The 13929-nt window shown below is 38.1% G+C and overlaps 1 protein-coding gene across 2 annotated transcripts; it reads left to right on the top strand.

Moving 5' to 3' along the window:
• Positions 1-7: 7 nt before the first annotated feature.
• optn (optineurin) lies at positions 8-6172 on the top strand. 2 transcript variants are annotated; one of them, XM_081363639.1, is made up of 14 exons: positions 8-296; positions 1123-1274; positions 1546-1739; positions 1817-1963; positions 2046-2110; positions 3051-3161; positions 3251-3329; positions 3497-3612; positions 4086-4235; positions 4348-4432; positions 4758-4913; positions 5011-5153; positions 5230-5315; positions 5398-6172. In XM_081363639.1, the coding sequence occupies exons 2-14, from the start codon at positions 1142-1144 to the stop codon at positions 5502-5504; spliced, it is 1572 nt and encodes a 523-aa protein (XP_081219765.1). In that variant the 5' UTR covers positions 8-296; positions 1123-1141; the 3' UTR covers positions 5505-6172. The 2 variants fall into 2 exon arrangements, with proteins under 2 accessions (XP_081219765.1, XP_081219766.1); XM_081363640.1 differs by having other exon boundaries at positions 20-296; positions 1131-1274.
• The last annotated feature ends 7757 nt before the right edge of the window (positions 6173-13929 follow it).

Raw genomic sequence — 13929 nt, forward strand, 5'->3', positions numbered from 1 at the left:
CTGCGTTTGCCCCAGTTCGGAGTGCGTCACTGCGTCATGTGGGATGACCGTCCTCAGGGCAGGGCAGGCGCAGGGAAATCCCGGACCGCGTCCTGACATCACCGTCAGCTGGTTCAGTGCTGTGAATGCAGAGTAGAGTCTTATGACAGTGGATAGACATTGACCTGTATAACGCTTACTGTATAGACCAGTCCTGCTGGATCGCAGATCCGCGCGCTCATCGCCCTTCACTGACGTCTGCAACAGGAAACGAGCATTCTCAAAACAAGTTGGAGCACACAAGAAGAGAACGCTTTGTGAGTATCGCATTGCTCTTAAATATATCGAGTTATTTAACGCTTGGCACTCTAAAAAATTGTGTTAATATGTTGCGCACTTATGAAACACATTAGAATGGAGATTAACGAGTGTTAGTTCATTTCTACTGCAAATGTCTTCGTTAACTTTCGCTTTCTTGCGGCATCACGATTGGGTGTCTGTCTTGTGAAACGTCTCGGGTGAGAACAGTCTTGCCAAACCAATGAGGAAACCAAAGTAACAATGTTTACCACTCATACATCTTGTGTGTTTTTCACAAGTTAATACAATGAGATGTTAAAGGACTAGTTCTCCCAGAAATTACTGTCATCATCCTCTACTCACACTATTGTCAATTAAATCTCGTATAAAGTCTCGTTTACGTTAGCTTTGTGCAGGGTACAGGACGAAATTGAAACCATTACTCACCGACAATACTCCAAAAGCAGTGAAACGTTGTCAACTCGAGAACCTTATCAGTTCGATTCGACATCGAATAGTTCAGGATTATGTGATTTTGATTAACTGATAAGATTCGAATTTCCACTTGTATTTTGAGCATATGTGTCTGTGTGTTTATATAAACTCTCTTTTAAATATACTTGTTTTAAAATATAAAATATAGTTTAGTGCATATAAAATGTATTACACTTTTTACTCATTACATTTTATTTATATTTTCTTTTTATAGTATTGCTAAAGCATATATTTGCCTAGAATTTTAGTCTGTTCAGCCTAAGTTTCACTTTTCATTCTTTGCTGATGATTGCCTATTTGAATTTAAGACATTCTTAAACTGAGTCATGCTGTGGCATTTCATAACAGCACAACAGACACAGAAAACATGGCATCTGGTTCATCGATGATGAACGGGGACATCAGTCACCCTCGTGGGTCCGGCCCGGGGAATGTGGGCAGTTTAGAGGAGACCCTCCAGCAAATGAACACCCTAATCAAAGAGAACAGAGAACTGAAGGGTGAGATATTAAAACCAACCCTCTTCCTGGAGGCACACCAACAGTACACATGTTGAATGTCTTCCTTTTCTGACCCATTTATTTCTTGACTTGGAGTCTTGCTAATGAGTTGAATCAGGTGTGTTTGATTAGGAAGAGTTTGAAAATGTGTACTGTTGATGTGCCTCCAGGAACAGGGTTGGGAAACAGCAGTGTCTCAGTCGTCATAATCTCAATACATAAACACACTCCATCACGCACAACAATCCAACGTCATTATGTGTATCAACAGAGGCCCTGAAACAGACCAACTTGTCCATGAAGGAGAGATTTGAGGGTCTGTCGGCATGGAAGGAGATGCAAAAGGAGGAGAGAGACTTCCTGGAGAAACGATTAGAAGAGGCCAAAACCAAACTGAACACTATGGATGCAGAGAACGAGATGTTGAAGAAACGAGTGGAAGAGCTGGAAAAAAGTGGAGCCGAGGTGAGCGAAGCTACAATCACACAACCCAGAAGTATATAATCAATTGTAAATAGACTAAAGTTAAATATCTGCCGTAGTGTTTACACACTGAACTGGAGGCACTGAGGGCTCAGATTGGTCGTCTTCAGGCTGAGAAGAATGATCTGGTAGCATTGAACTCCGAACTCCAGCTCAAAACGGGACAAGGTTCACCTAGCGACTCCTTCATTGAGATTAGAATAGCTGTAAGTATGCACATACACACACAAACACAATGAAGGGACAGCAAGTTGCTCAATTTGTCACTCTTTGTACTTTCTTGCACAGGACGATGATTTAAAAGTGACCAGAGATTTGCCCAGTACTCAAAAGGACCTCTCTGCTTTCTGCATGTAAGCACTGCAATTAAAAGGCTCACTGTGATTTAGCTATAGTTTGTTTGTTAGAAAGATAGCTACATCTGACAACGCCTCTTTTGGGGACATTCAATTATGCTGGAAATTTGATTAATAAATAAAATAAATACTTAAGGGTGTGTTCACACTTGTATGTTCACTTGGTTCATTTGGTCCGGACCCCCAAAAAAACCCATTTAGTCCTGGTCTGCTTTGCATTCATGTTAGCATTTTAACATTGAACCTAAAGATACCAAACTTAAAGGCATTGGGATATGTTCACAACCCAATTGGTTGGCTTTTATTATGTATATTTCGTGACAGAACTTGCTGTGTGCTGGCCTAAATGCACTCGTTGTATGTGCGTAGCCTACAGTACATATGGTATTTTGACCAGCTGAGAACTCGTGAAGAGCTTATAAAATGTGTAAAGGAGTCAAAACAGCGGCAGGAATCGCTCTATCACACACACAAACAAAGATCTGCTGTGAGGAGACGCGGTTCTGATGCCTGTTCTGAACTGAGATGCGCAACGTTGCGACTATGACTAGAAAAATCTGTCCTTTTTAGGGTCGCATCTTGTGACGTATATCCCGTTTTAGGTTTGTTTACATGTCTTTGGTCCGTGTAGCGATCATATTTCAGTTGATCCGCACCAGAGTTCGTTTGGAAGCTGACCGAGACCTATATTTTCAGGAGTCTTGGTCCACTTGTTTAATGCGCACCACGGTTCGGATGGGAGCGTTTACACTTATTCAAATGAACCGCACTAACAGGGCAATCGCAAAAGGGTTTGTTTTAATCCAACCAAACATGCCAGGTGTGAACACACACTCTAAGGTGGCTCATGGTTAGTCTGGAGTAATTACTTAACACAATAGAAGCCTATAGTAGGTCCCTTATTTGGATAACCAAGCACATATATGTGCGTACACAGGCAAAAGGGCGAGTCGGAGGAACAGACGGTCAGGCAGCTCCTTCACTCCCTCAGAGCAGAGACTGATGAGAAGGAGAGACTGCAGATAACGCTTCAGGAGGCACGTGCGAGGTCGGCCATCTTTTCACACACCCTCTCAGAAACACAACTTAAGGTGTTTCAGCTTCTTTTATTGTATGCGCATATGTGTGTATTTGCAGAATTGCAGAGTTGGAGACCAGACTGGAACACACTGACAGCAGCGCACAGACGTCTCTCCCCTGTACAACTGAAATCAATGTAGGAGAGTCAGGCTTTCACATCCATGTGGCTGTGGTTTTTGAGGACAGTCTTGTCTGTGAATGTGAAACTAAAAGAAAATTGTTTAGAGTGTGGCAACAACTTTGAGTTTACATTAAATTTGAAGAAAGCAACCAACTATGTGTATGTTTGTTTGTTTCTGTCAGGCAAGCGCTGAGGTGAAGAATCTGGAGGAGCAGTTGTTGAAGCTCTGTAATGAACTGAAACAAGCTCAGATCCAACTAGATGATGCTGAGAACATGAAAAGAAACCTACAGGACAGGTCAGAAAGCCAGTCAACAACAGCCTTATATGCTTTTTTTTTATATATATATATATATATATATATATATATAAAAAAAAAAAAATATATATATATATTTTATTTTTTTTAAATTATACACTACCATTAAAAGTTTGGAAACATTAAAAATAAAAGGTTTGTCAAAGAAGTCTCTAATGCTCACTTAGGCTGCATTTATTTCATCAAAAATACAGTAAAAACAGTAATATTCTAAAATAATATTGATTATTTAAAATATTTTTATTTTTTCTACTTTAATATATTTAAAACATTAAGCTGAATTTTCAGCATCATTACTCCAGTCTTCAGTCTTCACTTGATTTTGCTCAAGAAACATTAAATATTATTACTTTCAAAGTTGAAAACGGTTGTTGTCTTTTTTTTTTTTCTTGTAACTTTAATCTGAAGCTTTACAAGATCTACAGCTCTCCAATCTCCTGCTCTGTCTGCAGGTGTAAAGATTTGGAGCAGGATCTGGGCACCTTAAAGGCTCAGCTGGGAGACAAACAGAAGGCCCTGGCAGAGAACGACAGTCTGAAGGTTCAGATGGAAAGTCTCCAGGCTGCTATTAAACTGGAACAGAAGAAAACTCAGGATGAGAAGTGAGCGCAGCTCGTTACCTCTGTCTGATGCCCACGGAAATGCACAGTCGATTGCTGGAGCTATCTAAATGTTTTCATAATAATCACGTCTCCTTTTATCTTTCTTGGCCAGAAACAACCTAAACCAGCTGAAAGATGCCTACACCAAGCTGTTTGAAGACTACAATGAGCTCCAAGAGGAAAAGAAGAAGAAAGAGGTACAACATGATGAAATCATCATTTTGGATTAAAGATTAAACTCACTCTTTAAGGGAGACTTTTGCATGGGGTAGCACCAGCTCCCATTTACTTTAGAAAAATGTAAATCTTCAGAATCACATTTATTTTTTTGCATTTGGCTAGATGCTATTATTTAGGTTTAACTGTTAACTACAAATATTCTCATTTTTGGTAGGAAGCATATTTGCTTGCAGCAAAGTATTTTTTATTTAAATACAATTAGCTTTAAGGCCGTTCATTTTGTATTCTGAGGGTTTTGATGATTCATGTTTCTTACCTCACTGCGCATGTGTGTGTGATCAGGGTAGTGTATCACGGGAAGAGTACGATGACCTCCAAACCAGGTTTGCTACGGCTGAAAAGGCGCTGGCAGACAAACAGCTGAAGATTGATGAGATGAAGATGGAAATCTTCCAGAAGGAAAAAGAGCTAGATACTATATCTGTTTTCCAGGCTCAGGTACAAACGATTGTAATATCACGTCACGTCCTCTCACTTTTTTTAAGCTCTTCACGATATGTATCATTTATTATGTGTTTTTTGTGTACACATACAGGCAGAGATATATTCCTCAGACTTCTATGCAGAGCGAGCTGCTCGGGAGAAGATTCACGAGGAGAAAGAGCGTTTGGCCACTCAGCTGGAGTATGTGAAGAAACAGAACAGCCAACTTCAGGAGGAGATGGAGTCACTTGGCAGGTACGTCATTAACTTAACTTACCCACTCACATGTGACCTCTGTGCCAACTTCATCAGAATTGTTTTCATGCTTCAGACATTCCATGACCGAGATGCAAAGGAGACATGTGCCACGTGGGGCCAATCCACAAGGCCCTACATCTCCACACAACATGCAAGGAGGTAGAAGTAGTCCCTTACCTTACCCTTACCTTTTGGGCAACTGTAACAGCGAAGAAAAGAAACAACTTTCTTTCTTTCTCAGGTGATTGGCAGCAGCAGAATATTCCAGACCATGCTTGTCCCAAATGTGGGGAAGTCCTACCTGACCTGGACTCCCTGCAGATCCACATCATGGATTGCATCATCTGAGCCTGTTGCCTAATAACCATACCAGATCCCCCCTATATGTGAATGAGTGGTTTGATAGCTTTACTTTTAAGCATCCTGAAACATAATGCTTTAATAAACCCTGCATCCTAAATATACTGTACATTATCAGTGTGGATGTTTTCAGATCAATAGATGTTACTGGTCGAGGGTGAGAATAAGCATTTAATCTGAATGGTTGGATGTGGTCTAAACATGCCCTGTATAACAGAAACATTAATTAAAGCTGCTTTGACAATTTATCATTCAACTATTAAGGAAAAGTATATTCCTGTATGTTGCAGGTGGGCAATTAGTGTGGCATATATTACACAAAAATATGTTTGTGGGCGAATTATATTATTAATTGCAAAAATATTTTTGTTTTAGATTAACTTTGAATGTTCCTGAGAGAATCATTTATTTAAAAAACTTGAAGTCTCATGTTGGTTTTTGGTTAATTATATTTCCATTATACTCTCAATGCCCAACATTATACAGACAGATAATGTTTTTTCTTCATTTTATTTGTTGGATCTGTTTAAATGTTAAAGCACTTTATCATGGTAAGTAAGTTAGTAAGATTTGGGGCTGTTTTGAATATAACTGTCTGTCTGTCTGTCTGTTTGTTAGTTAAGACCTACCTAAATCCAATAAAATAGTTTTCTGAAGTTCATAAAGACATTGTCTTCTTCACATGTGCTTTAGGTGTTAATTTGTGTAAGTAACGTTAGCCCTGCAGACGATGCATAATCTCAGCCTTGAAATGCATATTAAAGGACAAGTTCTTCCAAAAATGATAATTCTGCCGTCATTTACTCACCTTCATGTGCAAATCCTTAAGGTTACTTTCCGTGGAAGACAAAAGGACATTTTGAATATGTAATGGAGACTCTTCTTGTCGATGTAATGAAAGTGAATGAGTAACGTTAGCCTACTGGGGCCGTCACGCAAAAAATAATAATAATAAAAGACAAAAAAACATCACAAAAGTATCATAAAAGTGATCTAATACAACTCTTCCGTTATGTTAATATCGTTATGTACTCATATGATAGCTTTATGTGACGAACAAACTGCAATTCAAGTCGTTATAATCACTGATGAGCTTCACCTCTTGATAGCTTTTAACGGCAGCCGTCCGAATCGTGAGTGAATCATTCAAAAAGATTCGACTCGAAAGATTCATTCAAGACATCGCCCCGACTCTCGAACGCGGCCACCATAAAAATTTTACAGTATTATATAGTAATATTTTTTGTATTTTTTTTTATTTTTTTTTGAGCAGACAATCGCCCTCATTCACGAATAGTTCATTTTTAAGTCATTTGTTTGTTTTGTTTAGTTTTTTCTCTTTAGGAGCATGATAGACCTATTAGAAGTTGGCTCATTATTTAGGGATGCATTTAGGTATAGGCACTACACTACCCGTTATGTAACATAAAAAACTATAGTGCGAAATGTTTACAAGTAGGCTATAAAATGTGTGATTTGCACTAATGGGGGAATTTATCACTTGCTGCAAATGGGAAACAAATATGTGAGCAGGAAGAGAAGCAAGGTTGATGTGACACAAACATTTGAGAATGAGAGATGATTCTGAATCAACTTATCCTATACTGAAGTCTCAAGTATTAGTTGCCTCTGCTTCTCAATTCACACTGAATCTAGTTTTATTTGATATAGGCTATGTCTTTATTAATATTGTATTTTATGAATGTTAGTTTTTTTTTGTAAATAGATTAAAAGCATTTTAGTAAAAAGTAAATGAATATAGCCTATGCAATCAGTAAATGCAGAACACACACACACACACACACACACACACACACACACACAAGCAAAAAAACTGTTAAACTTTATTGTTATCAGTCTCAAAGTAGCTTTACAAACTGCTGATTTAGAACAGGTTTATTTCGCATCATAACTGTAAAACACGGTGCCTTTGTTCAGATAACAAGTAATGGTGAAAGACCCATATTGCACCTCTCTGCCACACGTGCCCAAGGGATCATCAAAATTCATGTCTTTGTCCCACACCTCCATCTTCAGGGTTTCACCAAATTTGCAGTTTGGGAAGTTGAACTCTGCAGTCCATGTAGGATTTCTGTTATCCTTGATATATTCTGTCTGCCCCCCAAAAGTAGAGCCACACCAGACCTTGACGTATGGATCGGGTTTGTTTAAAAAAATGTCACCGGTGAGGTCTTTGGCATGTAAGTCAAACAGCCGAACAGCAGCACTGGCAGAGTCCAGCTGAGTCGCCAGCATCAGCACAGCCAGAGACACCAGCCGGAGATCATAAAAGACCGCCATATCTGTCTGAAAGAATAGATGTTCAATTAGAGAAGGTTTAATACACACAAATCTCGAAATGCGGGAATAATGTCTAAAGGTGTAATGTAGTGGTAAATATGCCTTACCTTGCTTGTATCAAGTGTTGCGTGCTTGTTTTCTGATCCTAGCCCCCTTTATAATGCAATGACCATTGGAAAATTCTTTGAATTGGTGATCAACGACAGGTGGTTAAAATCCCATGCATATCTGTTATCAGCTTTGCTGATACAACTTTTTAGGTCTATGTAACAAGTTTAAGCAAATTTAAAAGAGTCAATTCAGCAAGAGGATATAACAACTATTTGAATCATTCACTGTCCTGAGCCAGCTACTATCTAATGGAGACTCTTCTTGTCGATGTAATGAAAGTGAATGAGTAACGTTAGCCTACTGGGGGCCGTCACGCAAAAAAAATAATAAAAAAAAACGCGCCATGAATTATGACTTAAGTAGGCTAAATATTTATCATATATAGAGAAATCATATTTTTTCTCAACTCTCGGAATAGAATCTCAGGGGGAAAAAACACCATAAAAAATGACAGTATTATATAGTAATTTTTTTATGTTTTTTTTTTGGAGCAGACAATCGCCCTCATTCACGAATAGTCCATTTTTTAAGTCATTTGGAGTTTTTTTCCCTCCTCTCTTTCTTTAGGAGCATTCAACAGATAGGCCTAGTTAGAAGTTGGCTCATATAGGGATGCATTTAGGTATAGGCACTACACTACCCGTTATGTAACAAAAAACTATAGTGCGAAATGTTTACAAGTAGGCTATAAAATGTGTGATTTGCACTAATGGGGGAATTTATCACTTGCTGCAAGTGGGAAACAAATATGTGAGCAGGAAGAGAAGCAAGGTTGATGTGACACAAACATTTGAGAATGAGAGGTGATTCTGAATCAACTTATCCTATACTGAAGTCTCAAGTATTAGTTGCCTCTGCTTCTCAATTCACACTGAATCTAGTTTTATTTGATATAGGCTATGTCTTTATTAATATTGTATTGTGAATGTGAGTTTTTTTTTTAGTAAATAGATTAAAAGTAAATGAATAGCCTATGCAATCAGTCAATGCAGAACACAAACATATATGAGCAATAAAAACTGTTAAACTTTATTGTTATCAGTCTCAAAGTAGCTTTACAAACTGCTGATTTAGAACAGGTTTATTTCGCATCATAACTGTAAAACATGGTTCCTTTGTTCAGATAACAAGTAAAAGGGGAAGACCCATATTGCACCAGCTTGGTACACGTGCCCAAGTGATCATCAAAATTCAGGTCTTTGTCCCACACCTCCATCTTCAGGGTTTCACCACATTTGCAGTTTGGGAAGTTGAACTCAGCAGACCATGAAGGATTTCTGTTATCCTTGATATATTCTGTCTGCCCCCCAAAAGTAGAGCCACACCAGACCTTGATGTATGGATCAGGTTGGTTTCCAGCAGCGTCACCGGTGAGGTCTCTGGCATGTAAGCCAAACACCCGAACAGCAGCACTGGCAGAGTCCAGCTGAGTCGCCAGCATCAGCACAGCCAGAGACACCAGCCGGAGATCATAAAAGACCGCCATGTCTGTCCGAAAGAATAGATGTTCAATTAGAAAGTTTAATGTACACAAATCTCGAAATGCGGAAATAGTGTCTAAAGGTGTAATGTAAATATGCCTTACCTTGCTTGTATCAGGTGTTGCGTGCTTGTTTTCTGATCCTAGCCCCCTATATAATGCAATGACCATTGCAAAATTCTTTGAATTGGTGATCAACGACAGGTGGTTAAAATCCCATGTGTATCTGTTATCAGCTTTGCTGTTACAACCTTTTATGCCTATGTAACAAGTTGGCACATTTAAATGAGTCAATTCAGCAAGAGGATATAACAACTATTTGAACCATTCACTGTCCTGAGCCAGCTACAAAAGCAGGTTTTTCATGAGCAGAAAACAATTTAATTTTTTTCTACCTCAAATGTAATACTCTCTAAAATTTAGAAAAATGAAAGATTGTCATAAAACTGAATCATCTCTTCATGCAAACCCTAGAGCTCTGGTTTACTAATTGCAATGTCATCTGTAGAGCCGAGTCATCTGTCTTCCTGTTTTATGTCATTTAAGGTGTTTATTTATCATAAGATTGTAACAATTGTAGGTAGTGGGAAAAGGCAAATAAGAGCAACTGCTGGTAAATTATTATTTTTTCCCCAGCTGCTGAAACTGATGTGCTTTTAGTATACATGAAGATTTGTATTTCATATATTTTTAGTTTTTTATTTATTTAATTTACTTTGTCTTTTTCTTTGGCATTTGTCTTTTTCTGTTGCTGCGCTGTGGACATTTTCTAAAGCACATGGCAAATTGATATGAAACTGGTCCAACTCAAAGTCCAACATCACAGATGCAGAAGAAAGTCTTGCTCAAGGACAGGACACAGAGTAAATGTGCAGAAGCAGAGTTAGTACATTCTCTTAAAGCATTTATAGCTCTTTATCCTGTTTGATATGCATAATTGATCAGTTAGATTTGGTGCAGGTCCTGTGTCTGTATGTTAATACCTGCCTAATTCCTTGACACAAGACAGTAGGGAGTCGGTGCCCTCTTGTGGTGCACTTTGTCAATAACTATAATTGATCATTTCATTGTAATTAGAGCACCAAGCAGTGTGTAGCATGACTTGTTTTGAGATGAAATAACTCTCGGAATAGAATTAAACAATTTATTGATAGGAATGGATTGTACATGCTTTTGTACAAAATTCCCATGGCGGGCTGCACTGAGTTGAGCCGGTTCAAGATGAAAATAAGATAGAACAGTAGATAGAACAAAAAGATCAATTGGCCAAAGCAGCCAGCTTTAAAAGAACCAATCAGTTGCTCAAAAGAGTTTCATGATAGGCTTTGTATTTATCTTAAGTTGTACATTTAATGTCCTGAATTGAAATACTCAATATGTTGATGCATGTTCTTGAGTAATTCACAGAAGGAAAAAAATATATGCATAACAGTCCTAACCACTTGGCTGTCTTCCAACAAAGTTCTTGCTTTTGTCATTTTTTTTGTTTCCATTTGAATAATGTAGGCCTACACTTGTTTTTTTTAAGGCCATTCGTTTTTGTAGTTTTTTTTTATGATTATTTTAATTATTTTGAACACAAATTAAGCATGTCAATCCAACTTTGATATTATTTTTTTTATAGTAAAGTAGCCTATATTTAAGATAAAAGTAAATCTCTCTGACGCTCAATACGTCAGCGCCCGAATTCACTCACTTCATAGTGCACTTAGTTGCCATGTGCTATTAGTGAATGAGTGAGTGATTTCAGACAAAGCATTAGTCTCTAAAGGTGACATGCAATTTCGGCATCTTTAGCGCCACCAAACTGAATATTTAATGACAAAAATCTGGTCCTTGCCAAACTCTTGTCATTGGTTTTGCTGTACATTTGGACCCTGCTGAATGAAAACAAAAGGTTGCAGTGCAGAGTTCTCATGTATCAAATGTTTGTTCAGCATATTAGAATGGTTTCTGAAGGATCATGTGACACTGAAGACTGGAGTAATGATGCTGAAAATTCAGCTATTACCTTTCTTCACCCACCTTTTACCTCTGATTCTCACTCGTAAGTTTTATTTCCTATCTAAGGCTAAATTGTGGACACTAGTATGTATTGTGAGTGCAGGTAGCCTACTTTTTATTTAAGGACAAGGGATCATCCTCATTCATACAGTCTTTGTCCCACACTTCCACGTGTAGTCTATCGCCCGGATTTACAGCTTGATAAATAGAGATCTTCATTCCATGTAGGAGTAGAGTGACCTGATAAATGTTTTGTTTAATCTTCATCACCATTGCACACCACCCTGACGTATGGATCGGGATCTCCAATACCATCACCACCAGCGAGGTTTCTGCCTCGTAAATCAAACACCCGAACAGCAACACTGGCAGAGTCCAGCTGAGACGCCAGCATCAACACCAGCCAAAGATCATAAAAGACCGCCATATCTGTCAGAAAGAATACAGGTTCAGTTATAGAGATGTCTGACACAAACATTAAAATGTAAAAATAATACATGTGTCTTAAAAGTGGCGAGAAGCTGACGGGTGATTCAGTGTTAAAGATGCCTTACCTTGCTTTTATTAGATTCAGTATGCTTCCTGATGGGATGCTTTCAGCAATTTGGGGCCCTATGAAAGAATATTAGGTTGGACCCCCTACTGCACCCATTCCATTAATAAAATCGATTTTTGGGGCCCCCAAAAGTGTGTGGGCCCTTAGAATCGTCCTAACTTTCACCCCCTCACAACCTTTATAAAACTATACAATCATAAAAGTCTTCCAAAAGGTCATCAATAGGTGGTTAAACCCCATGCGTATCAGTATTATGTTTCTGTGTTGGCACATTCATATTTGTCAAGTTGGCATAAAATTGCATCCTAAGAAAGCATAGAAGCAATGCATTAAAATAATTTAAGTAATTATATCCTGAGTGGCAACAAAAGCAGAAAACAGTGACATATCAGAGTGTCCATTATAAAGCAAATAAATATTTTAAATATCTAGTGCAAATGTACCGTGATCTCAGATAAAAAAAGAAAAAAAAAAGAGAGAGATCAAAGGATAGGCATAATTATTTTTCTTAATTTTATTTGTTGGATCTTTAACTGTTAAAGCACTTCATCATCCCAGATAGCAACATTGTTTTGGCCCGGATCTGGCCCATATCTGGCACTTGTGGAATGCGGATCTGGCCCACATGCAGCGTGGAATGACGGCCCTTGGGTGGCCCACTCCTGTTTGCCAGATATGGGCCACAAGCAGGCCATAGCAATGCCACATGTCAGCCAAGAGCAAAGAAATAAACCACAACTGGTCCTTATCTGAGCCATAAAGTCTGTGTATATTAAATATAGAGTCATCTCAGCCTTAATAAGCCTGTTAACAAGCAGAATCACTGAAGGAAAGAAGAGAACAGAAAAAGAGACGAGCAGAAACACAAGAACTACAACTGACTTCAGCAACAGTCTAAGATGAAATCAACTGAAGAGAAAAGAAGACATTAAATCTGTGAAGATCTCAGCAGAGGAGGATTAAACAACTCCACAAACAGCATTACCAGCTTCACTTATTACTAACCAGACTGACTTTATTTCTGTCAGACGTCTACAGAAGTTCTTATTGAGAATTAACAAAGGTTTAACTCTAATGTGTTTCATTTGAAGTCACCATAATAGTGAATAGTGTTTCCATTAGTTGGGCTCTTAACTCTTAGGATATCTAAACTCCTAGTCTTTTTTGGCCGCTGTGGCAGTGTGTTAGTCAAACACATTTGCAGCAGCAAAGAAAGCTAAAGTGAAATGAGATCAGGTGATGATGGTTACCTGTTGATGATTTTATAATCATCATGAAATAACCTGTTTCACTGATGTCTTTGTAATCTAACAATTGTGTTGGTCCATTAATACTTTCACATCACAAACCCTGTGTTACTGCAGCATGAGATCCACCAATATTATAACAGTCAGTTTAAAGCTTTTATAAACATGAGATAAAAAAAATAGCTTTTGCTGACACACACAGATATCAACAATCAGCGTATGAATCTCAACAATGGTGACAATCACACATATTTAGATAAACAGATAAATGCAGAACATCACTGAAAAGCTACTAATTCACAACAAAACCAACAGCAAAAAATAAAAGCAAATATTTAGAATCAAACAAAATTATAGGACAATTCAGCTGCATAATTTATTCATGTTGCAATGCATGCTGGTTTTGTAATATGCTGGTACCCAGCATGCATTGCAGCAAAGTAGTTTTGATTGTCACCATTGTTGAGATTCATACGCTGATTGTTGATGTCTGTGTGTCTCATCATAAACTGACTATTTTTGTGATCATGTTTGATAAAGTCTTTGAACTTATTGTTATAATATTGCTGTATCTCATGTTGCAGTAATACAGGGCTTGAAAATATTAATGGATCAACACAATTGTTAGATTCCAAAGACATCAGTGAAACAGGTTTCATTATGATTATAAAACCATCAACAGGTAACCATCATCACCTGATCTCAGTTCACTTT

Source organism: Scardinius erythrophthalmus (genome assembly GCF_964197995.2).
Source record: "Scardinius erythrophthalmus genome assembly, chromosome: 4".
Classification (NCBI taxonomy): Eukaryota; Metazoa; Chordata; class Actinopteri; order Cypriniformes; family Leuciscidae; genus Scardinius; species Scardinius erythrophthalmus.

What these genes read in the sequence shown, in the direction of transcription:
- optn (XM_081363639.1), top strand. Translation starts at nt 1,142, where the DNA reads ATGGCATCTGGTTCATCGATGATGAACGGGGACATCAGTCACCCTCGT. An exon ending in TGGAAAAAAGTGGAGCCGAG is followed by an intron (nt 1,740 to 1,816) that starts GTGAGCGAAGCT and finishes TATCTGCCGTAG; the next exon opens with TGTTTACACACTGAACTGGA. An exon ending in CTTCAGGAGGCACGTGCGAG is followed by an intron (nt 3,162 to 3,250) that starts GTCGGCCATCTT and finishes GTGTATTTGCAG; the next exon opens with AATTGCAGAGTTGGAGACCA.